The sequence below is a fragment of the Odocoileus virginianus genome, chromosome 34 (assembly GCF_023699985.2).
Source record: "Odocoileus virginianus isolate 20LAN1187 ecotype Illinois chromosome 34, Ovbor_1.2, whole genome shotgun sequence".
In the NCBI taxonomy this organism is placed as follows: Eukaryota; Metazoa; Chordata; class Mammalia; order Artiodactyla; family Cervidae; genus Odocoileus; species Odocoileus virginianus.
In genome coordinates, this window is record NC_069707.1 from 19141339 (window position 1) to 19160041 (window position 18703).

The 18703-nt window shown below is 40.8% G+C and overlaps 1 protein-coding gene across 3 annotated transcripts in view; it reads right to left on the minus strand.

The window, feature by feature from the left end:
- Nucleotides 1-18703, minus strand: part of GRM1 (glutamate metabotropic receptor 1) — a 402017-nt gene that overhangs the window by 49711 nt on the left and 333603 nt on the right. For all 3 annotated transcript variants that reach the window (XM_070461683.1, XM_070461684.1, XM_070461685.1), the window contains exons 6-7: nt 15977-16145; nt 1943-2069 (exon numbers count right to left, since the gene is read on the minus strand). In XM_070461683.1, coding sequence (XP_070317784.1) covers nt 1943-2069; nt 15977-16145 — 296 coding nt within the window. The remainder of the gene's footprint in view (nt 1-1942; nt 2070-15976; nt 16146-18703) is intronic.

The window sequence follows — 18703 nt, forward strand, 5'->3', positions numbered from 1 at the left end:
CATGGAACAACAGACTGGTTCCAAATAGGAAAAGGAGTACGTCAAGGCTGTATATTGTCACCCTGCTTATTTAACTTCTATGCAGAGTACATCATGAGAAACACTGGGCTGGAGGAAGCACAAGCTGGAATCAAGATTGCCGGGAGAAATATCAATAACCTCAGATATGCAGATGACATCACCCTTATGGCAGAAAGTGAAGAGGAACTACAAAGCATCTGGTCTCATCACCTCATGGGAAATAGATGGGGAAACAGTGGAAACAGTGTCAGACTTTATTTTCTTGGGCTCCAAAATCACTGCAGATGATGACTGCAGCCAAGAAATTAAAAGACGTGTACTCTTTGGAAGGAAAGTTATGACCAAGGATAACTTGGATAGGATAACTTTGGAAGGATAGTATATTAAAAAGCAGAGACATTACTTTGCCAGCAAAGGTCCGTCTGGTCAAGGATATGGTTTTTCCAGTGGTCATGTATGGATGTGAGAGTTGGACTGTGAAGAAAGCTGAGCACTGAAGAATTGATGCTTTTGAACTGTGGTGTTGGAGAAGACTCTTGGGAGTCCCTTGGACTGCAAGGAGATCCAACCAGTCCATCCTGAAGGAGATCAGTCCTGGGTGTTCATTGGAGGGACTGATGCTGAAGCTGAAACTCCAGTACTTTGGCCACCTCATGTGAAGACTTGACTCACTGGAAAAGACCCTGATGCTGGGAGGGATTGGGGGCTGGAGGAGAAGGGGATGACAGAGGATGAGATGGCTGGATGACATCACCGACTCGATGGGCATGAGTTTGAGTAAACTCTGGGAGTTGGTGATGGACAGGGAGACCTGGAGTGCTGCGATCCATGGGGTCGCAAAGAGTCGGACACGACTGAGCGACTGAACTGAACTGACTTCCATGCAGCTGCTCTGTTCACACCCTTTAGAATTACTCATTTGGACCAACACAGTAGCTTCCTCACTTCTGTTTTCAGTTTAGGCTCCCTATCCTTGTCCATACTGTCACCATGGTTATCTTTCTGAGACACCAATATCATGACATTATTCACCACTTTAAGTGCCTCTGTGGTTTTCCTAGGCTTAAAGCCAAAATCCAAACATTTAGAATAAGTTCTTATAGAAGTTCCTTACCATTTGCTTCCAGTGTCCTCATCCAATCTCATTTCTGACCACATCCCTACCCGCCCCTTGTATTTACCAAACAACCCCATATACTTGTCCATGGTTTTCCCCCAATGTACTACATGCTTTCAAGTTTCCCATGTTCTACTTTCTATCTGGAATTTTTTTTTTCAATCTCTGTGTCTGCCTAACAAACTTTATAACTACTGTAAAATTTGTCAGGCAGACAAGGAAATAAAATAAAATCCAGATAGAGAGTAGAGCATGGGAAACATTTATTAAAATAGAGGCTTCCCAGGTGTCTCAGTGGTAAAGAATCTGCCTGCTAATGCAAGAGACGCTGGGGACTCAGGTTCGATCCCTGGGTTGTGAAGATCCACTGGAGGAAGAAATGGCAATCCTCTCCAGTATTCTGGCCTGGAGAATCCCATGGACAGAGGGGCGTGGGAGCTATAGTCCATGGGGATGCAAAGAGTTGGTCATGACTGAGTGACTAATCACACTGTTAAAATTACTTTGTTTTATATTTTTACATGTTTCTTCCCTGATTTATCTTCAGGTAAAAATTACAAAAAGAAAAACAGGAACAACTGGTATACAAGAATACCCTTTGAATACCCTTTTATTTATATTTAAATAAACTTTCAATATGGATGATGGAAAACTTTTAAGAACTTTAAGTGTACCTTTGACATGAGCAGTAACAATGTAAATAAATGTTGAAAAAGGCGTGAGTTACTCACTCACATTTTAAACAACAGGCACATTGCAGAGGCCAATGTTCAGGATAAGGTTGACAAGTGAGACAGTTCCTACCTGTCAGATCTGCATTGGGCCACCATCCCAAGTCACAAGCTTTGCAGGTGAATTCATCTTGCACATACTCATTCTCTTTGCAGGCAGTGCAAATCCAGCAGCAACTGACTTCCCCTTTCCGTATGACCTATAACACAGGGATATTTCATATGCCTTAAATTTAGTTTCTCCAGAAAGCCTTTCTTTTTTCAGATAAGGACTTGCTTTCATACTGTAACTTTTTCTTTTGAAGACTAACTTTCCAAAAAAATCATACATATTGAGGAACCTCAAATACATGGATTGAAGTATACCTCATTGCATTAGAGTTCAGATGTGAATTTCAGTTCACTCCATGTTGGATTTGGAGACTTTTCAATAATCATTTCTTTTATAAAGGGAATTAAACAGTTGAATGCTATCATTATATATATATATATTAATATGCATTAATAGTTCTCAGAAAAGTAAAAGTACATTTCTCTTTTTTATACCGTTATGTTGTAAGCTCCCTGATCTTTACTACCATAATTTCTAATATGTTGCTAATCCTATTGTTTAAAATATCATTTCTAATACTCTTTGTTTTCCATCATTTAAAGTACATCTCCATGCATCATCTCTTGATATGCATATTTTCTTTTAAACCCTTTTGTATGTATTTATAGTAGGCATTTTAATTTGACTATTAATTCCATCATCAATATAATATCTAGGACTATTTCTATCACTTGATTTTCTTTCTGGTTATATGTCACCTTTTCTCACTTTGTCACAAGTCTAACATTTTTTAACCAGATACTGTACATAAGGTATAGAGTGCTGGATTTTTTTCTTGAAGTATTGGCCTTTGTTCTGGCAGGTAGCCTGGTCACCTGTGGCTCAGTTTGAGCCTTGTTTTTCATCTTTTAGGGCAAGTCTAGAATATTCTCTAATCCAGGAATAGTTTACCCTTATTATAAAGTGTGACCTTGCTGGGCTCTCTGCTTAGCTCTGTGTATTCAGCAAGGGATCTCTACTCTGGTTTATGGAAACTGGGAAAATTCTTGGCCTTGTGGGCCTCTCGGAATCCAGCATCCCAGTAATTTTTCTTTCCTTGGACTTTCTGAATTGTACTACACTCATGCAGGGGACTTTCCTGGTGGCTCACGTGGTAAAGAGTCCTCCTGCAATGCAGGAGACCAGGGTTCAATCCCTGGGTGGGGAAGATTCCCTGGAGAAGGGAATGACTTCCCACTCCAGTATTCTTGCCTGGGGAATTCCATGGACAGAGGACCCTGGCGAGGTACAGTCCAGTGGGTGGCAAAGAATCAGATACAACAGAGTGACTAACACTTTTAGTTCATACATACGCAGACAGAGTCAAATACTGATGGGAACTCATACGCCAACTGCTGAAGCTCTTTTTCTGCATCGATTCATTCTCTTCCTTTCTCTGCACTACAGATTCTATCTGCCTTGGCTCTCCTAAACCTTGGTTTCTGTCTTCTTAAATTATCAAGATCGCTAAACTCTGTTTGTGTTCTTTCTCACTAAATAACAATCAGGAAATTGTCTCCAGACAGAATGCCTGAATGATTTTAGGGTTCGCTTCTCTGTTTCCTTTCACTTCTTTGAAAGGAAGGTCATACACTGTTTTCCAATGTCTGAACACAGTTATTTCATATATTGCGTCAAGTTTTCTGATTGTTTACAGCAGAATGTTGTCTGAACTTTTTTACTCTCTCATGGCTAGAAACAGAAGTCTTTCCCTAGCATGTTCAGTCAGTTCAGTCACTCAGTTGTGTCCGACTCTTTGTGACCCCATGGACTGCAGCACACCAGGCCTCCCTGTCCATCACCAACTCCCAGAGTTTACTCAAACTCATGTCCACTGTCGGTGATGCCATCCAACTATCTCACCCTCTGTCGTCCCCTTCTCTTCCCTCCTTCAATCTTTCCCAGCATCAGGGTCTTTTCAAATGAGTCAGCTCTTTGCATCAGGTGGCCAAAATACTTGAGTTTCAGCTTCAGCATCAGTTCTTCTAATGAATATTCAGGACTGATTTCCTTTAGGATGGACTGGTTGGATCTCCTTGCAGTCCAAGGGACTCTCAAGAGTCTTCTCCAACACCACAGTTCAAAAGAATCAGTTCTTCAGTGCTCAGCCTTCTTTATGATCCAACTCTCACATCCATACATGACCACTGGAAAAACCATAGCTTTGACTAGATGGACCTTTGTTGGCAAAGTAATGTTTCTGCTTTTTAATATGCTGTCTAGGCTGGTCATAGCTTTTCTTCCAAGGAACAACCATCTTTTAATTTCATGGCTGCAGTAACCATCTGCAGTGATTTTGGAGTCCCCCCAAAAAATAAAGTCTCTCACTGTTTCCATTGTTTCCTCATCTATTTGCTGTGAAGTGATGGGACCCTAACATGTTAGACATTATCAAATGTTCTCATATATAAAGTCAGAAATTGAACAGTAAATATTGCCATAGCTTAAAGTCATATAAACCTTAGCCTTTGTGAGGATAAAATTATCTTCTTGTAGATCAGGTCAAAATGTATTAATGAGCTACTATTTTAAAATTACATGAAAAATATGCCATGACAGTATATTTTCAGAAACTGTAAAAGGTTTTCTTTTTCTTCTTTTACTTTCAAATAACTCTAGAAAGTAGACTCAAACTGTCTTTCTGAAAAATTCACATCTATCCTCAGAGTAAGCATGACAAATTTATACTGTATTCTAAATTATAAATTTTTCTAATGCTATGAAAAAATTTAAAAGTAGTGCTTTATTATTTTAATTCGTATCAGTTCAGTTCAGTTGCTCAGTCGTGTTGTTGTATAAGAAGTACAAAATAGGGTCTATCTCTTCAATCAGCTTTATCTTTTTCCTAACTATAAAATGAATACTATGAATTAGACAAATTCCAAAGATAATAGTTCTAAACAAATGTATTTATGCAAGATAACTAGTGAAAAATAGATCCTATGGGTATGCCACATGAAAAAATACTTAAAATTAGGTTTTGAATGACTGAATAAGTGTGTAAAAAATGATTAGCTTATACATTTAATAAATAATGAAAAAGGAATTGCTCTGATGGAATTTTTTTTGTTATTCCTTCTTATTTGGCCACCAAATATGCTCACTTTTGCCATATAGCACCTAAATTATGGGACTTGCCTTTTCTGTCTCTCAGCTACCCCTCCAGACTTAAGATTCCCCAGTGGCTCAGATGGTACAGAGCCTGTCCGCAGTGCAGGAGACCCAGGTTTGATTCCTGGGTTGGGAAGATCTTGTGGAGAAGGAAATAGCATACTGGGTTTTGGCCCCTGCCTCTAATCCTGTAACATGGGTTCAATTTCATCTCACTCCAGAGTAACATGCATGCGACTGCCAAGACTATCAGTGTGGGCTGTGGGCTCCTAGGGGAAGGGAATCATGCCTTACTTTCACTGTTGTCAGATCACAGTCATCAAGAAATGTACCAAGAACACACAGTAGGTGCCCTCTGAAAAAGGGTTGAGTTGAATCTTCTTTAAAAATGTAAATAATGAGGTACCATTACACGCCAGTCAGGATGGCTGCTATCCAAAAGTCTACAATCAATAAATGCTGGAGAGGGTGTGGAGAAAAGGGAACCCTCTTACACTCTTGGTGGGAATGCAAACTAGTACAGCTGCTATGGAGAAAAGTGTGGCGATTTCTTGAAAAACTGGAAATAGAACTGCCATATGACCCAGCAATCCCACGTCTGGGCATACACACTGAGGAAACCAGATCTGAAAGAGACACGTGCACCCCAATGTTCATCGCAGCACTGTTTATCATAGCCAGGACTTGGAAGCAACCTAGATGCCCATCAGCAGATGAATGGATAAGGAAGCTGTGGTACATATACACCATGGAATATTACTCAGCCATTAAAAAGAATTCATTTGAATCAGTTCTAATGAGATGGATGAAACTGGAGCCCATTATACAGAGTGAAGTAAGCCAGAAAGATAAAGATCATTACAGTATACTAACACATATATATGGAATTTAGAAAGATGGTAACGATAACCCTATATGCAAAACAGAAAAAGAGACACAGATGTATAGAACAGACTTTTGGACTCTGTGGGAGAAGGCGAGGGTGGGATGTTTCGAGAGAACAGCATCGAAACATGTATATTAGCTAGGGTGAAACAGATCACCAGCCCAGGTTGGATGCATGAGACAAGTGCTCGGGCCTGGTGCACTGGGAAGACCCAGAGGGATCGGGCGGAGAGGGAGGTGGGAGGGGGGATCGGGATGGGGAACACATGTAAATCCATGGCTAATTCATGTCAATGTATGACAAAACCCACTATAATATTGTAAAATAATTAGCCTCCAACTAATAAAAAAATAAAAATAAAAAAAATAAAAATGTAAATAAGCCACTCAAGGAAATTTAGTGCCTCCCTTTTCTAATATCTTCAAAACATAAGCTCTTTGGTCAGGTGTTTATTTAGACCCTGGTCCTTGTTTCTGCACCTGAGTATGACTGCTAATAATTTCTTACATAAGTCCACCAAACAGACATTATGTCCTCAGTAGTGTCTATATAGCTGTTTGTTTTGGAGGGACATTTCAAGTGGGGCAGATGCAGCATCTGATTTACTTTTCATCTGACTTTCTTTCTACAGGGATTATTATGGCTTCTATTTGGAAAACAGATTAAGTAGGGCAAGAGAGAGTGTATGTTGCTTAATCCATGGTTTTAATATGCAACAATATAGTAAAGAAATAAATATATTTTAATAAAAGAAAAAATATTCTTTTCCATTCAGAGAACTTTCTTTCCTCCATCGGTTCATCTATGTCACTACATTTGAGTCCTGACACAGGCTCCAGGAAGTATTTCTGATGCAGTGAACCCTTTGAAACATTATCTTATTTAATATTTAATTAATTAAATTTAAATGATTAAATTAATAACTCTTAAAATCCTCTGTAATCTTAATAAGATAGAGCTGGTATTTTATTACCACAAGTTAGTCAGCTTTTGCCCACTAATTGTGTCACATGTATATGATAGAAGTAGTAGTGTTAGTCACTCAGTCGTGTCTGACTTTGTGAACCCGTGGACCGGAGCCCGCCAGGCTCCTCTGTCCATGGGATCCTCCAGGCAAGAATATGGAGTGGGTTGCCATTTCCTCCTCCAGGGGATCTTCCTGACCCAGGGATCCATCCCACGTCTCCTGCATTGCAGGCAGATTCTTTACCACCTGGGCTACTGGGAGAACCCACATGTATATGACAGATACGCTTCATTCAGATACTTTAAAAAATTCTTATTGTCTCTTATGTTTTCATCTCCTCATATCACAAATATTTTAAATTATTCTTATATTTTTATACTAAGTGATAGTTCTTTTGCATGTAGTATAGAGTCAATAACTGAATAAAGTGTTGTTTCATTTTTGTTACAGTAAAACACTTTTATGACAGCTCTGAGTCATGATAAGAGCTGTAACGTTTCACTGAAATTTTCCTTGAAGGACCAAGACTTCCCAAGACACAAGAACTGTCTCGATTCCTTTTACATCCTATATACTGGGGCTCTGTTTATTGTTAGCAAGACTAGATGACTTGCTGCTTCACACAGGCCTATGATTCAATTCCATATACACTGTAGGAGTCTTATTTATGCCATAGGAAATCAAGTGTTCTTTTTTATGAGTACATTTCTGAATAACTTGAAATGGATTTTTTTTTTAGTTTAAGCTTTATTTAGCAAAAGGATAAAAGAAAGTAAACAGCATCAGGAGAATATAATGAAGGAAAAGTAACAACACAGTAAAGGAAACACAGACTTTTCTTCAGGAGGGAAATCCCTGGGAAACTAAACAGGATAAAGACATGGGTCCTACCTAATTCGGTCTGTAGGAAAACCAGCTGGTATTTAGGTTTCCTTTGCATTCACAGTGCCAGCACAGTTCTTGGCACATATTAATTATTCAACAGTGTATGAAAAAGGAAAGAGAGAAATAATGAGTAGGACATAAACAGAAGAAATGAAAATGAAGAATTTAAGAAAACAAAAACTAGGAGGGATTGAAAGCTTGGCAAGGACTATAGAAAAATATCAATTTAGGAAAATCCCTACACTGCAATTTATTACAGGGAAAATGTAACAAAAATCATATAAGAATATAAAATCACAAAAATGGACATATATTGAACCAGCCCATGTGTGAGGAACTCTGTACAGAATGACACTAACACAACCGCTCCATAGAGTGAAGTTAATTATGTTCATTTTGCAGGTGAGGAAACAGATGCAGAGGGGTCAGTAGCTTGTGCAAACCTCAGTCAGATCACCTCCAGTTATTGTCAAGATCTAGGCTCTTCCTAGTGTAAAAACAGTTATCACAGTGATGATATGTTATGCAAGGAACCAAAATTACATCTCAGAAGTTGGCAGATATTCACTCACTTATCCATCCTTTATTTAGTGACCCAGTGTACCAGACATGGTATGTTACATGCGGACAGATAAATGAAAAGACCTGACGATCACTGAGGTTAAGAAGCTCAAAACTCTGACAGAGTAGAGTAAGTATACCGATAGAAGAAGGAATGAAATGCTTCTGCAGGGCGTATGCAGTCAATCATTTAGCCATTCATTCATTCTCATTATGCATTCAGAGTGCCAGGCTCTACCTCAAGGCTAGAGACTATCAGTGAATAGATCACATCATTATCTTTGAGACATTCTCATTCTAGAAAAGGGTTTTGAGAAAAACACAGCGAGAAAGAGAAATAGGGTTCAGGACAGGGAACAATAGGAAGCAAGAGGCTTAGGAATCAGACTTTAGAGGTACTTAAACCTTTCAGCAGGTGGAGTCCACCCTTCACTTGCAAGATCTTGAGTGGAGTTGGGGTTGGGGGAGCAGATCTCTTTAGTGTCTGTGTGGTAGGCTTCTGATTGCCTCATCTGAGTCCCAGTCCTGTTAGGGAGGAGGCCCCTGTAACTGGGGATTGCAATTTTGCATGTGGTGGTCAGGTAAGGCTTCACTAACATAGGTCATGTACCTCCAGTAAAAATTAATTTTTTAAGAAAAATATGCCATTTGAGTAAGGACTTGAGAGCAGGAAAGGAGGAAGCTCTGAATACGTCTGGTGAAAGAGAGGTCTAGGCAGTGGGATCAGCTAGAGCAAAGACTTGAAAGTAAGAGTTCTCTGCATACTCAAGCTATTGCCTTCCTCCTCTACTTTTCTCTACGTGGGTAATGTGCCAATAAATGTTTACTTTGAGAAGACTTCAGGCCCTGCTTCAGCCACAGCCACCTGCAAGACAGAAGATCTGCTGGGCCCCTTCTCTGCTCCATGTCACATAACTCAGTGGCAGCTTCTATCAGCACCTGTCTCCAAAAGTGGCAGGCAAGCTAGATTTGAGGCCAAAGGGAAAAGAAGAAATGGTTAGTCACTGAGTCATGTCCGACTCTCTGCGACCCCGTGGACTATAGCCCAACTGGCTCCTCTGTCCGTGGGATTCTCCAGGCAAGATTGCTGAAGTGGGTTGCCATTCCCTTCTCCAGGGGATCTTCACCACCCAGGGATCAAACCTGGGTGTCCTGAATTGCAGGGGAATTTTTTACCATCTGAGTCACCAGGGAAGCCCAGCAAGGCTAAAGTGATCATCAAAAAAGTTCAGCTGCCAGGAGACCAGCTTAAATACTGGTCAAAGCTTGAGAGATGAAGCCATCAGAGTGACTGTGAATAAATTAATGATGATTCCACAGAATTTCTCATCATGACCAGTAAAGTTTCCTCTTCACCCAGAGAGACTATAGTAATTTCATGATTTCACATATATAATAAAACCCTCAATATTTTTTCTTCAACTGTTTCCAGAATTTTAGCCAATATGGTTTTAGTAGCTGGGACAGATCATATCATTGTTATGCAACCCTAAGCTTCTCAGATAAAGAACTTTTTATATTTCTGTGGACAATTTTTATTGAGACTCTGCTATCCTGCAGTGGACTTTGGAAGATATTACATTATGAAAGAACCATGTCTTTGCTTCATTGGTTACATTAACTATCAGTTCAGTTCAGTCACTTAGTCATGTCTGATTCTTTGTGACCCCATGGACCACATCACACCAGGCTCTATCCTGGAGCTTACTCAAACTCATGTCCATTGAGTCGGTGATGCCATCAACCATCTCATCCTCTGGCGTCCCCTTCTTCATCTGCCTTCAATCTTTCCCAGGATCAGGGTCTTTTCAAACGAGTCAGTTCTTCACATCAGGTGGCCAAAGGATTGGAGTTTCAGCTTCAGCATCAGTCCTTCCAATGAATATTCAGGACTGATTTCCTTTATAATGGACTGGTTGGAACTCCTTGCCATCCAAGGGACTCTCAAGAGTTTTCTCCAACACCATAGTTCAAAAGCATCAACATTAACTGTGAACAACTTAAATGGGTAGTTTGCTTTGATTCACAGAAAGAGGAGGCTGAGGAGGACAGGACAACTGTAGTTGATGATGTTATTGTTAACTTTCTTAGCTGGTCTAATAGCCATGTGAGAATTCCTCTTCTTCTTAGGAAACAAAAGCTGAGGTATGAAGTTTCATGATATTTGCATCTCACTTTCAAATGATTCAGGGAAAAAATAGTTAACTCAGTCCTGAAGTATACAGTCTGTTAAAACAGGTGTATTTGGGTTTTTTCACCTTTTATAAGGTGTATTTTACTATATGATAATATGGTAGGTGTAATGAAGAACACTTAGGATATAGTCCATGTTCACATAATGTCTCAGTAATTCTATCTTGATTGGCCAGGTCAGAAGGGGAAGTGAAGGTCCCTACTCTCCATGATGAAACTCACAAATCCGGTTCAGTTCAGTTCAGTCACTCAGTCGTATCTGACTCTTTGCAACCCCATGGACCAGTAAAGAATCCAAAAATAAACTTAAGGGAAGAAAAAAATAGAAGAGAAGAGAGGGGAAAAGAAAGAATAGGAAGCCAGTGGGAGCAAACTCCAGGACCCTTTCCCTGGGATTCTCTGCTAGTTTCCCCATCTCTGTCAGAGTCTTCCAACTGCCTTCTAATACTTATTGCCTCCTTAACTCTAGATTCTGGTTTCCCTTAGCATTTTTAAAGTGGATCTCTATTTATAACTTTGTTGTGAACTATTGAGAAAATAAGCTTCAGCAATTGAAATTTGTAGGAATTATGCCAGTTCATATAATGAAAGATGGTTGAACAACATGTGGCTGTGGGTTGATAAAAGTTTTGGGTTGGCTCTAAGCCCAGCTCGGCATTTGCTAGCTGAGAAAGCTTGGGGCAAGTGACTCAAGCCCCCTGGGCCTCTGACTTCTGATCTATAAAATGGAGTGATAACACCTCCTTTAAAAGAGTTGTTTTAGAAGAATTGAAATGATGTCAGTAAAGCATCCATTATTGTTCTTGCACAAGGATATGCTTGATAACTGTTAGTCCTCCATCTCTACGGCCTCTCCGCTCCTTTCTTTCACTTTCACTTGCTTTGCTTCTCTATCCCTTCTTACCTCATTCCTGCCTTCCCTACACAGAGGAAAAGAGCAGCAGGCTTGGTGTGGGAGGCCAACACACATACCAGGCCCTTGCCGTTCACTTGCAGACCTGTGGTCCACATTTTATGTGCTGTCTCAGATTCTTCTTGCCTGATCTGTGTCAGGCCCTTGGCCATGCTCTTGGGCATTCTGGACACTTCTGCAACTCCACCTCAGTTTCTGCCACTACTGTGTCATCTTAAGGCATCTCCAGGTGGCTCTCTCTCCCATGGAGGAGGCACTGGGGTCCAGAACTGCCTCCATTACACTCACCGCAGCAGGAGCTGTAAGACCCACAGCTGCTTCCCCTCCCCTCACTGCTTCCAAATCTGAAGAAGGTCTAACAGGACAGGGACTCTGGCTGCCCCAGTAGTCGCCTAGAGGGGTCAGGTGACGTCACTTCCTGTGAGCAACGTTGACTGCAGGAAGCAGAAAATAGAATAGCAAGAGCGTATACATTTTTCTCCTTTCCTTGCTCCAATGAACAGTCTGAGAAGTCTGTGCAGAGATCTGGTGAGGCTGAGTTGTGCTCAGTGAGGCAGTGTCCTGCCCAGCGATGCGTCACCTCAGTGGGGGAGGTGTTTTTCCATGCTTTCATGTCTCCATTCCCTTTTCCTCTCACTCCTGCTTCCCTGGGATCCTGTCTCCCAATAAAATATTAGCACTTAAGCCTTGCTTAGCTTTCAGGGATCAAGAGAACCTGAGCTAAGGACCTGTGAACTACATTTTCCAGGCTCTCTTTCCAGTGTCTTCTCCATAGCGTTGGAAGAAGGGGAGGACCTAATGGGAGACTGAAGAGCCAGAGAGAAGAGAAGCCTCGTATTGAGGCATCTCCTCCTTCCAGCTCTGGACGTGTCTCAGGTAGTATCTACGACCTTCCTTGAGTCGATTTGGCCCTGGGGTGGGAGTAATTCCTGCCGCTGCTCATCTCTGAGTTGCATCAGTGCCCCCTCTTACTTTTATAACCAGTTTTCTTTTCTTTTCTTTTTTTAATGTAAAACTCCCTCTGTTGAACCCCCTAGTGTGGGTCCTTTCTTTCCTGACTGTACCCATAAAACACAACAATGAAAGTTTGATTTATTTACCTCTGTTTGTGGTATGACTGAAATCAATTTCTCCTTCCTAAAATATTACTTTTGTACAATAATTTATATTTGTAAAAATCAATAACATAAGAAAACTGGACTTCTAGCTACTTCAAAGGAAATTACCATAAGAAAGCTTTATGGGTTACCATAAAACAAATCAAACAATTATTTCAGCATTTGAAGTGACATTTGACATTTAAAATGAATAATCCTTTCCCAAAGGTTATGCTTCTCAGTTAATACAAGTGCAAGCCCTGCCATCACCTTTTACGTTGCTTCTTTCCAGTCTCTGTAGTAGCTACTGAGAGATCTCACTTTGCCTCCTGAACCTGCTAGGTGGCAAATTGACAATGGAAGAATATAAGTGCTATTACTTGGTAAATGGGATTCGGATACCATTTGTTTCTGTACCTCCCATGGTGTTATGGGAAGCAAACAAACATCCCCCCTCTCCTCCACTCCAGATGCTATTGAGAACGGGCGTACTTTCATCCTGCAGGGTACATGGTGTTACCAAAATTGGACCCCAAGAGATTGTCGTTTATAGCAAGTGCTCTGTAGGGACTCAGCAATGATTTCTGGGATCCCTTTTGATAACACTGCATGGGTGTAATGCAAATGTAATGCCAGAAATACTTGAGCATCAAACTTAGAGATGCATGCAGACAGCCTTTCCTCTGAACTGGGGGCCTGGGGGGAGGGTCTGTCTCTGGAGCGTACAAATGGGACTACACATGGCAAGGTGAGCTCCCATTCACGGCCTGCCAGCAGTTAGAGTAACAGGAGGGAATTCTGGAAGGGAGCTGGAGTGCAGAGCATCTTCAGAATGAATTGTTTTCTCTTGCCCGGGTTTGCTTGTTTATTCATTTGCTGCTGCTAAGTCACTTCAGTCGTGTCCGACTCTGTGCGACCCCATAGACGGCAGTCCACCAGGCTCCCCCATCCCTGGGATTCTCCAGGCAAGAACACTGGAGTGGGTTGCCATTTCCTTCTCCAATGAGTCAAAGTGAAAAGTGAAAGTGAAGTCGCTCAGTTGTGTCTGACTCTTAGCGACCCCATGGATTGCAGCCCACCAGGCTCCTCCATCCATGGGAATTTCCAGGCAAGAGTACTGAAGAGGGGTGCCATTGCCTTCTCCGGTTTATTCGTTTGATTTTCTTATATTCTGAAAAACTAGACTTTGTAGTTCCATAAACTTTTTTCATAGTAGTTTTCTGCACTAAAAATGCAGTTCTGTCACCCAGGCTGAGAAGGAGGTCTGAGATGAACATGTGACCTCCTGGGGGTCATCAGTCCACCACCAGTGAAGTTGCTCAGTCTTGTCTGACTCTTTGCGATCCCATGGACTATAGCCTACCAGGCTCCTCCATCCACAGAGTTTTCCAGGCAAGAGTACTGAAGTGGGTTGCCATTTCCCTCTCCAGGGGATCTTCCCGACCCAGGTCTCCCACATTGTAGGCAGATGCTTTTTACCGTCTGAGCTACCAGAGAAGAAGAGCATAAAGCCCAGGGCTTCTGGGTTGTCCCAACCATAAGATTTTAGGTCACAGAAGTCCTGGCTTTCCCAACCATCCAGGGAAGAGGACGAACCCAGAATCCTGTGCTCTGAGATCCTGTAGCAAGAGTCAAGGACAAGTTTTAGGTTTCTCTCGATTTCAGAGGATATATTCCTAATACCACCAGACAGCCTCATGTGAAAAATTCCACCTGAATAAGAATCAGAAGTGGATTCCGTATGACCTACACACACTGGTTTGGTTGGAGCCATTCTTACACTATTGACTTGCTTCTACACTGGGTGGAAACCAATGGTGTCTCCAAGCCTACTGATTGCTTCATACTACCCTATTCAGGTAGGAATCCTCACCTAGATCTTCCCGTGATGCAACAACTCAAGGATTAATCATGGGCATGGCAGGAGGCCTCAAGCACCCTGTCATAGCACTGAAATAGAGTTCATTCTGATTGGCTAGTTTTCATGACAATTATTGGTGTTCAGGTGCTCAGTCGCTCAGTTGCATCTCACTCCTTGCAACCACATGGACTACAGCACGCTAGGCTTCCCTCTCCTTCACTATCTTTCAGAGTTTCCTCAAATTCATGTTTATTGAGTTGATGATGCCATCCAGCCATCTCATCCTCTGTTGCCCATCTTCTCCTGCCCTCAATCTTTCCCAGCATCGGGGTCTTTTCCAATGACAAGTACTAAATATTTTTAATATCACATCTGCAGAGAAGGTGCTGACATTTGAAACTAGAGTGAGTTGCCTCAAGAGTTCTTTTCATACTCAAAGTGACTGATTCCCTTGAGAGTTTGAGTCCACCTGAACAACTCTTCTTAGATGTTGTGGGTCCCAGATCCTCCACCTTCTTTGACCAGGAGGGATAAAGTGGTGGGTCCAGCAGCTGCAGCAACACTATTAGACTCTTGCCCTAAAGACCCCTAAGTCTATCTCTCAGGGTGAATTCCATGAATGGCATAACAGCATGATGGCATGGTGGGAGAGCAGGAGCCTCACACAGTGTCCATTCCAGCCCCAGCTGTGCTTTGTGACATTGACGTGACAGTCCTGTCTACTCCCAGAGATGAATCACAGAAAATTAGAGATGAGAAAGACCTATTAGGTCATTGAATCCACACTTCTGCCAGTTCACAATCACCCCTCTATGCTCCATTTCCTACTGCATCAGCCAGTTTGGTTTTTAAATAGCATAGGATACAGAGCCTGCTTTTTCTGTGCCTTCTACACCAAGACTCCTCTCTACCTGCATTCGGCCAAATGCCCAATATAGGATGTTTATTTACTTTAGTTTTAAATACACAGTGATATCACAGTCACTCATTTTCCCCAACCTGGAAAGTTTCTGGGAATAATTAGAAAGTGAGGACTCTCTTTTGGCTGGAAAATAGTTTCAGGAAAATGAAAGATCTTGGTAGAGAAAAGAGAAGTGGTAAGCAGTGTTCCTGTGTTATCTCATTTCAATTTCTTTTATTTTAGTTTTACACTTATTTGGCATTGCTCAGCTTCTGCTTTCTTTAACAATAGCTAGAACTATGACTAAGCAGGATCACTGGCTTTGGCTTCCAAGTTTACTTCTGTTTCAATTTTTAACTTGATTATTCATATCCCCTTGCTTTCTGTATTGTATTTAAGATCACAGCTCATCATTGCGATGCAAATAAAGACTGTTCTAAATATCCCAATGGTTTTCCTAATTCATTTTCCAATCTTGGTTTGTCTTCTCAATTTTCGCTAAACACAAGAACAGAAACAATAAGCCTAGCACACCCTTTCTGGACTGTCTTGTTGAAGAAAAATGTGTTTTTCTTCACTTATGGACAGACCAGAGGTCTCCTCAAGGACACTGTCCAGGAATGCATATGTGACTGGCTTACCTTGATTTGACCCTTTAAGCAAGGCTCACTGCATACAGACCGTACCATTCCACTCTTGTTCATTTGGATTTTGTAATCATCGATGTTCAACACCCCTTCATGCCAAGTTCCAACATGTACATAGTCATAGCGATTGGCTTCTGTGTACTGCAGATTCATAATATCATACCTACAAAGAAAACAACATGTGTGTCTTGGAGCATATGGACATGATGTAGAAACTAAAGGAATTTGGTAAATAGATAATAATAGAAGAGAAATAAAAGTTAGAAACATCCCATGTCCTAACATGAGCTACTGTCAATATTTTAGTTTAGTTTAGTTATGTGTCCTGTGATTTTCCAAAATGTGTATTCCATTCTTCAGTCTCTGTATCATCCATATTTGTTAAAGAATATATTATTCTTATACTTTTCCTTCTGTGTATTCTTGAAAATAATTCTATGTGTGCTGGGTAGATCACCATATCCTTCAAATCATTATTCACCAGATTATCCTTTGATCAAGTAACAATTCTTCAGAACATTAATTTTTAGCTTAAATACTTTTATTACAAATTTCTTTTTCACATTCAGTTGCTACTTTAATTACACTGGATTAAAAGAGGTGAGTCTTATCAAGTCTGGAGTCTTACCTATTTTAGGTGCTAATAGACCAAGAATTCTGAGAAATGCATCTTTAATTAGCAAGGATGTTGAGGATTTAACATTTTGAGCATTGACATTTAAACTGGTCTCTTCCTTGATTAGGACAAACATTTCTGAATCCAAATAATCGGTGTCAGTTATTTCAGTTATTTAAATGCTACGATGCTACACAGCAGTAAAATCTACATTTAGAAATCTTCTGTGTGTGTTCTGGGGGCCAGATTCATTGTTTCCCAGTGAAGGCAGTAGACAGCATGTTCCAATTTGATGGAAAAAGTACAAGATTTGATGTTAGAATGTATAAGCTGAAATCTCTTTTCTAATATTTTCCCAGTAGATTGCATGACTTTGGAATGTCAGTAAACTCTTTAAGGCTCATGGGCTTCTTGTGGGAATTTACTTACATAGAATAGGTTAAAAAAAAAACTGTTTCACAATTGAGAGAAATGTATATAAAAGACAATATCACTATATCATATTCACATTTGTAGTACTATTATTATTTATATGCTAAAATACTCTTGTTATTTCCATTCTGTAAGAAAGTGAAAACATCTTTGTGTCGGCACAGCCATTTCCCTTTCTCAGTTCTCTTCTTCCTTGCCACTATGTTCCTACCTATGTCATGTCATCCTGGAATTCTTTCCCTACAAACCTGATTCAGACTCAAAATCCTCCTCAGCCCAACACCCCAGGAAGCTACTACCAGTTAACCTTGGTTGTCATCTGAAATCTTCTGGCTCTATCTGTCTTAGTTCTTTATTTTGTAACTGTTTAGTCACTAATTCGTGTTTGACTCTTTTTGTGGCCCCATGGACTGTAGGCTGTCAGGCTCCTCTGTTCATCTGATGCTCAGGCACGAATACTGAAGTGGGTTGTCATTTCCTTCTCAAGGGGATCTTCTCAACCCAGGGATCGAATCTTCATCCCCTGCTTGGCAAGCAAATTCTTTACCATTGAACCACCAGTTCTTTATCTAGACAACTAATACCTTTTCATAGCTTTACTGCCTGTTTTTAATAATGTGCAAATGTATCCTGTTACCCACAGGGTTGCTAGTGGCTTCTCCACAACCAGATACTGGCAGTTTCTATAAATTGCAACCCCTTAAAGGGAAAGGGGATTCTAGGGGAGTAAAGAAAATCTTTGCTCCACTTTTCCAGATGAACAAAACTTACCTGGAGTAAGAAGAGAGAATGGCGCCCCTGGAGTGCATTATTCATCTCTCTGCTTTCTGGTTTTTGGTAATAGAGGGTTCTCATTCCTCTGGGTGCTGAGACAAACCAGAACGTTCTCAGAGTAGCTCTCTGACTGATAACCACATGGGTATTAACTGCAGGCTGACAGCTCGCACTCATCCCGTTGATCAATGATACTAATCTATACCTCCAATATTTTTCCATTTTTTACACTCCTTATGGTAGGTGGTAAAGAATCTCCGTGCAATGCAGGAGACCTGGGTTCTAATCCTGGGTCAGGAAGATCCCCTGCAGAAGGAAATGGCAACCCACTCCAGTATTCTTGCCTGGGAAATCCCATAGACAGAGGAGCCTGCTGGGCTACAGTCCATGGGGTTGCAAGGGTCAGACACGACTTGAGTGACTAAACCATCTAAACCACCAACCCTGGTTACAGAGCCTACTGTGAGTGCTTTGTATGAGTAGTTTCCTTTTTCATTTCCTTTCATCTTTATGTTTTACTCCATGTTACATTGTTAAATCTCTTTATATACTTTCAATGAAGCCTTGGGTGTAATGCTAGCTTTAGAATATCTTTTTCCTATAAATCAGTTCCTTGAAACTTATATTTCACCTTCCCCATTTCAATAGGAGAAATCAGTTCACACTTTATTAGCATTTAGAAACTGAAAAATTCACAATATCTTGGCATGAAAACATATTTTGAAAAAGTCCCAAAAACTGAGAAAAAAAAAAAAAAAAACAACTTGATGATACCAAGGGAAAAATACTGACTTACTAAAGAGAGGCCTTCCCCTGTGCAGTGTGTGTTAATGAACACTGCTCTTTTCTCTTGACCCCACAGGCCCTTCTCAGCACGTTGGCAGTTATTTGGAATATCC